The sequence below is a fragment of the Salmo salar genome, chromosome 12 (assembly GCF_965601325.2).
Source record: "Salmo salar chromosome 12, fSalSal1, whole genome shotgun sequence".
NCBI lineage: Eukaryota > Metazoa > Chordata > Actinopteri > Salmoniformes > Salmonidae > Salmo > Salmo salar.
The window spans coordinates 53,185,974-53,193,502 of NC_138302.1; the positions used below are offsets into that span (position 1 = coordinate 53,185,974).

The 7,529-nt window shown below is 41.1% G+C and overlaps 1 protein-coding gene across 1 annotated transcript in view; it reads left to right on the plus strand.

Annotated features, from left to right (window-relative positions):
• Positions 1-5,016, plus strand: part of LOC106565187 (ubiquitin-associated protein 1) — a 29,287-nt gene extending 24,271 nt beyond the window's left edge. The window contains exons 6-7 of the mRNA XM_014132032.3: positions 1,712-1,813; positions 2,160-5,016. Coding sequence (XP_013987507.1) covers positions 1,712-1,813; positions 2,160-2,300 — 243 coding nt within the window. The 3' untranslated portion in view covers positions 2,301-5,016. The remainder of the gene's footprint in view (positions 1-1,711; positions 1,814-2,159) is intronic.
• The last annotated feature ends 2,513 nt before the right edge of the window (positions 5,017-7,529 follow it).

Sequence of the window (7,529 nt, forward strand, 5' to 3'; positions counted from 1 at the left end):
CTTAATCTTCGAGCACATACTCTTGACCATTCCCACTTTGGATGGCTCAAAATGGAGGAGAGTGTCTCTCAAATGAAATTGTCTTGTACTTTAGATTGTCCACAGTATGGTACCTATAACTACTTTAACTTGGTTCGGGATAACCATAAGTATTCCACTAAAAGGAGTAAAACTTATGTTCCTTTTATATTTAGTAGTGGTATGGGGAATTCAACTTTTTATACTCGGCTGTCCTTTTTTTGGAAAAGTCTTCCAAAGAATTTGAAATGTATAACCCCCATATGCAGTTTCAAGTTCACTGAAAAAAATGCTAAATAGTAGCATGTCTCAAAAGTGAGTCGTAAGATTTATAGTATGTGGGTGAGAAAAATGCCTGGGATAAAAAAGTGTACCCCTTGGGGTCCTGAGGACAGTATGGGAAACCCTGCAATAGCATGATGCTGCCACCACCATGCTTCACAATAGAGATGGTGTTAGACGGGTGATGGGCTGTGCCTGGTTTTGTCCAGACATAGCGCTTTGCATTTAGGCCAAAGAGTAAAATGTTGGTCTCATCAGACCACAATCTTTTGCTTTATGCTCAGTCTTCCACGTGTGTTTTTGCAAACTCCATGTGTGCTGTCATATGTCTTTTTCTCAGGAGTGGCCACTCTCCCATAAAGCCCAGATTGGTGAAGTGCTGTAGAGACTGTTGTTCTTCTGGCAGGTTCTCACATCTCAGTCAAGGAACTCTGTAGTTTTGTCAGAGTGGTCATTGGGTTCTTGGTCACCTCACTGACCAAGGTCCTCCTTGCACGGTTGCTCAGTTTGGTCGGACGGCCAGCTCTTGGCAGAGTCTGGGTAGTTCCATATTTCTTTCCATTTCCAAATGGAGACCACTGAAACTTTCAACACTCAATTGTTTTATACCCTTCCTCAAATATGCCTCATCACAATTATATCTCGAATATCTATGGACTTGGTATAGTTTCTGCTCTGACATGCACTGTCAACTGTGGGACCTTAAATAGACAGGTGTTTCTTTCTAAATCATGTCCAAAGAATTGAATTGGCCACAGGTGGATTCCAATCAAGTTGTAGCGACGTCTCAAGGATCATCAAAGGAAATTGGATGCACCTGAGCTCAATTTGGAGTGTCATAGCAAAGGGGTTTGAATACTTATTTAAATGAGATTTCTGTATTTCATTTTCACTAATTTAGCAAACATTTCTCAATATGTTTTCACTTTGTCATTACGGGATATTGTGTGTGTGTAGATGGGTGAGGGGTGAAAAAAATATATTTAGAAATTTAGGCTGTTAAACAACAATGTAAAATATGTCAAGGGGTGTGAATACTTTCTGAAGGCACTGTATCTTAGAAATATTATAACATTGTTCTGTGCTTCTCTGAGCATGCACTTCGTAGCCTATAGGCTATGGATAATTTGATTGAGACCACACTAAATAGCCTATAGGCGTACTTGTATTGTGCACCCAGCGGCGAATCAGAGATGAGGGGCGGCATCAGGCGCACATCTATATAGCCTAATAAGCAACTAATTCTTAAACTGAAATTTCATCAATTACAAATTACATGACCCTCCCCTATTTTTTTCCTTCAGGTAACCATTCTGTAAATGTCGATCCGTCCCTTAGCTAGCAGATAGTCTGGGTTTACACAGGAAGCCCACACCTAAAGAGCAACAATATCTGTCATCCTGTGACCCAGGTGCTGGAGTACCTGTTTACTCACGCGCGTCTTTGTGAGCGGGGATTTGATCCTAGTGCCATAGAGGAGTGCTTAGATACGTTCCAGAACTCTGAAGAGAAGGTGAGTCCACCCACAGTCTCTCTCTCACTCACTCACTCACTCACAGAGAGAGATATGCATGTTTATACAGATGCACTCAACATGCAGAAACAAAGACGCTAATAGCCAGCTATTAACTCTTATCTGTGATGCGTTTGAACGCAAATGTCGAGTGGCCTAAGGTAGGATTCACTTCCAGTTTTCCCTGAACTTGGATACACCAAGCATCTACTGCTCTCCTCCCTCCAACATTGTTCTGAAATGTTTTTAACAATCTCTGTTTATTCGATTTTTCAGTTAAATTGTACATAAACAGTCCGTAACAAGAATTCCCAATTACAATGCATATTTTTCATGATTTCCTCAGGCCTTGGAGTTCCTATCGCTGATGACGCGGTTTTGTGAGATGGGCTTTGAGAAGGACACCATCAAGGAGGTGCTGCTAGTGCACAACAACGACCAGGACAAGGCTCTGGAGGACCTCATGTCCCACGCCTCAGCCAGTTGAGCCGCCCAATCGTCCACCCACCGGCCCCTGGCTTGCTTCCTCCCAGTACCACCTGCCCCTCCACCCCTAAACACACACAGTCCCCATACCCCAACCTAGTTACAGCACAGAGGGGAGAACTCCCACCCCACCTGATGTAGCTATGATGTCCGCTCATGACCCCACTCTGGCCCACTCACACACAGTGACTCCAAGAAAGATAGTGAACACATACACTTCCATAAGTGAGAAATAAGACCTTGTGTTCCTAGAGTGTGGGGCAGTGGGCAAATGGACACAAATGAGCACCTGTGAATTGAGGGGGTTTTATGCTGACCACATGCCCGTTTTACCTTGTCTATCGATCAACGTGTGTGTGTGTGCTCCGTGGTGGTTTGAACTTCCCATAGGAGCATATAGAGGTGACCCGATGCTAGACAGCACTTTGGCGGTGTGCAGTGAGTCTGTGGGTGGGACTTGGAGGGTACAAAGGACCAATGGACCCAGAACTGTGAGGAACCATTAGCCAGGCTCTACTTTCTACAGATTAACAGTTAACACTGACACTCCCAGCTAAGTAAGCTGCCATCATCTGCTATTTAGAGCAGGCCTACAAAATGGTGGAGGGGAGGGGAGGGGATGCCAAGCGGCCCATGTGTGACTTACTGACCGACCGGCGGCACAACCTAAAAACGCATCATCACAGAACAGAGAACTGACTCCAAGAAGTGCCCTATTCCTGCGACTGGCTTTCACAGATCTCATCTTTTCTATGCTGTTACTTTCCTTGTTCATTTGTCTCTGTTAGAACGGACACGCATTCATTTTATTTTTTCCCCTGGTGTCCTTTTTTTTTGAGATTCTTTGCTTTCTGTTTTAGGAAGGGCATTAACAGTAATTAACTGTTCCTACTGCCTGTTGGCTCCTCCTGCACTGGAACAGACTGCAAGGCCAGTGGAGAAGAGATTGTCAATTATTTTGCAGGAAATATAAAACATGTCCAAATGCATACAAGCACCCAATGGCACAGAGATGTGACAAACTGCACAGACACACACACACACACCAACATTAGATATTTACTTATTTAAAAAGTACACTGATTTAATAATGAGATCAATATGAATAAAAAATTATAAGCAAGCAAAATGATGGTGCTTTGAAACGGTCCCTATTGGGGTCGATAGACTGGACAGAGAGACGAGAGAAATTGAAATGTTAGTTTTAGGTTGTTCTGCAACCAAAACTTTTGTGCAATAGATGTTTTATGTGACAGATGGGCACCTTTTTCAGACCCAGTGTACTTTTGGCATCCCTGAGCAATGAGCAAATCCCAAAATGACGGATGGCCTTTGCTGGAGACACGCTCACTGGAGGAGGAAAGCTGTAGAAGAAAATATTTGATTTCGTTGTTTGCGGTCATTTATTGGAGTTCATGCTTCACTATCAACTATGAATAGTGTTTGTCTGACTCGTCACACATTCATGCTGGTCTGAATGTGTTTTGGCCTCCCCCTTGTGTCATGCATAGGAATCTTCCAAGAACAGGTCAGAAGATTAAACATCTTACCCGTTTAGATATGAACCAAATTCGTTATGGTGATATTTTATGTTCTAATTGTACTTCATTGTAGATATGTTTTCACCTTGCATCGACCCTTTTGACTACTGATCTGTGTGTATAAGTCTACAGGTATTTTTGAAGTGCCATGATGATGCTTTCCATTTCATGTGTGAATCTTACACAGAAAAGTATCTCTGCCCTTTCCCAACCAAACAGCCAGTCGATTCACGCTTCAAGATTACTTTTTGAAGATGACAAAATATTTCTTTAAAATACAACAGTCTTGATCGCGCTTTGGTAATCAAGGGGAGATCTATTTTATAGAATTCAACAGTCTTGATCTCCTCTGTTAATCATGGGGAGATCTCTTTAGAATGCGTTCTTGATCTTCGGGTAATCAAGTGGATCTTGTGACACATTATGAGATGATCTGAAAAGCAGTACATGGGAACATGACTGAAAATTGGCACTTTGCTCAGAGGTTGTATCTAGTTCTGCCATCAAGACGTGAACGAACAATTGTTACAGGTTGACAAAAATCACGTCGGCCTATTGTAAGAAGAATCTGGCATTGAGGGCATATGTAGAGTTTGATCTTTCTATTGATTGTATGTTGCCAATACATATATGACTGTGTGTGCCCCTTAACACAGAAGGATCCACTTACCTGCAGATACTAAAACACCTTTAGTTCAGACCTTGCTCTGAACTAAAGGGGAACTTCAGCCTCCTGATAACTTGTACATTTTCCTTTGAACACGACAGACTTCTTTGGGGAGGGGGGCACAAGAAGCCAAGCCACATGGAACACGTTGATGGTTGAGAGAACAAAAAGTGCTAGCCTGCTTTTTTTCATTGTGGACATTATTGGGTCTAATCCTAACTTTTTTTTTTTTTTTTGTGAGTCAATGAGACTTGGGAAGGGCTGGTCTGATATGACGAATCTGGAGTTTGATATCTTAATGATATGTGATGTTCCTGGTAGCTCCTGAAAGTTTATTTTAAAATAAATTAAAAAATATTCTGTATCCTCCTGAATCATTTGGCAGTTCTTCAATGTGATTAAACATGCACATCTTTTCAATGGTGTGGCTGTTACTATTGATAAGGTGTCTTGGTGTTTTTTATCAATGGTTATTGGAAAACAAATAATTCAATAAATTCTAGCTATGGTACGCTTTTTCACTTGGTTTGTACAGCAGCACAATGGTTTGGTAGCAATTGTTAGACGCGACAACAACAATGCAAAGAGATGATTGTTCCCTGAGCATTGTGGGTAATGGCGAGAAACTTCCAGTGTTGTGGAGTGGTCAGCAAAACAAAACCAAAAAATGGTGCTTTTATTTTTGCTGCCTGAGTCAAAGCAGATGGGCTGTTCTGTTCATATTCTATTACTAACTTTGACATCAGAGCCTGACCTGTACTGTTATATGATCTACCTATGTTTGTTCCATTCCCGGTTCCATTTTGAAACCCTTTGAAACTGCCAGTGTGAAAAATGCCTTTCTGTGTTCACACAGATCTCAAAGAGCTGTATAGGTGAAAGCAATATGATTGAAGCTCGGCTGCCCATTGACGGGCTGCATAGAGCAATAACCACACTGCTAACCAGTGGTGGAAAAAGTACTCTGTTGTTATACTTGAATAAAAGTAAAGATACTTTAATGGAAAAAATACATAAATACTACTTGAGTAAAAGTGTCTGGTTTAAAATGTACTGAAGTATAGTGGTGGAAAAAGTACTCAATTTTCATACTTGAGTAAAAATGCTATGCATCAAATTCCTTGTATTAAGCAAACCAGATAGCACAATGTTCTTGTTTACTTTTTTTTTTAAGGACAGCCAGGTCAGGGGCAAACTCCAACACTCCACATTTACAAACGCAGTATTTGTGTTTAGTGAGTCCACCAGATCGGAGGCAGTAGGGGTGACAATGCGTTATATTGATAGGTGCATAAATTGGACCATATTGCTCTTCTGCCTGAGCATTCGAAATGTAACAATTACTTTTGGGTTTCAGAAAATGTGCAGGTTAGCGTTTTTCATCATGAATCTTGTTGTGGGGGCAGCTCTGCAGAGTGGTCACTATCTGTCACAGCCACAAAGTCATAAAATCTGAAAAACTAACTTTATGCACACTGCTAACCCTAACCTTAAATTAAGACCAAAAAGCTTATTTTTTTGTTTTCCTGAATATTTACAATATAGCCAATTTTTTACATTGCAACTGGCCTATCTAAGGGGAAATTGTTCTGTTCTGCCTCCAGGACAATACTCATGACAAATGTCAACCTTGTGGAAAATGTATGGTAGTAAAAAGTATATATTTTCTATTAGGAATGTAGTGGAGTAAAAGTAAACAAATATAAATATTAAAGCACACAAAAAGACTTAAGTAGTACTTAAAAGTATGTTTACTTGGTTACTTTACACCACTGCTGCTTACACCTACTAGTACTTAAGTAACCAGTCTTCTAGGACCTGTGAACACAAGTAGCCTGACCTCAAATCTGTCTGTGCACTTGGCTGCAAACTCCAATGTTTGTCCATATGCTCTCGGAGCGTTCAGAGCGCACACTGGGTGCTCTGGCAGAGGAGTAGGGTTGATTTGAGCTTTCTGACCTCAAAGGCAGTCAAGCGCCCAAACTGGCAAACGTTGGCTGGCTTGCTAGTTACTTTCAGACACAAATGAGAGAACCCCTCAGTCCGATTATTTTACTCGGCCTAGCAGAGTTGGAAATACTGTTTGTTTATCTCGAGGGTTAATAAATAACTGTGTTACTGGCAACAACTTCAGTTTTTGAGCCAATGTTTACTGTCATACCAACTTGGTGCTAGGTTCGTAATTTCAATTATTCTGCGCTCTGGCACTCAAACCAGAGTGGTATACTACGATTGAAGCGAGATCTATTCAGGCTTTTATAAAGCTAGCTAGCCTGGGTAACCGCTAACGATAATGGGCATTATGGATCTCCACTGCTTGAGGAAGACTAGTCAAAACGCGTTGCAGTTGTGCATCTTGATGTACTATGCTGACTACTCCGACATCTATTCCTTTGTAAATATATTCTGTTAATAGTTAACTAAAAGTTTATTGCAATGTGCCGGCCGCCTACTCCTCGTCTTTCTTTGGATTACCTGCCATTTAGGGGCCTCCCACTGCCTTCTTCTGACATGTATAGTTAAAAAGTGTCTGTCTAGTGTTGATAATAATACTGCCAGAGCCAATAATACACATTTGAAAAAAACGAAGTTATGCCTACCTGTGACTGATCACAGGCATATAGCCTAGGCAGGCTATGACTGGGAAACTCTAGGAACTGTGTTATGAACAAAAAATATAAACGCAATCATTTCAAAGATTTGACTGAGTTACAGTTCATATAAGGAAATCAGTCACTTGACAGAAATTCATTAGGCCCTAATATACTGTATGTATTACACATTACTGGGAATACAGATATGCATTTGTTGGTCACAGATACCTTAAAAAAACAAGGTAGATCAGAAAACCAGTCAGTATCTGGAGTGACCATTTGGCTCATTCAGCGCGACACATATTCTTTGCATAGAGTTGTTCAGGCTGTTGATTGTAGCCTTTTGGAATGTTGTCCCACTCCTCTTCAATGGCTGTGCAAAGTTGCTGGATATTTGCGGGAACTGGAACATCCTGATATACACGTTG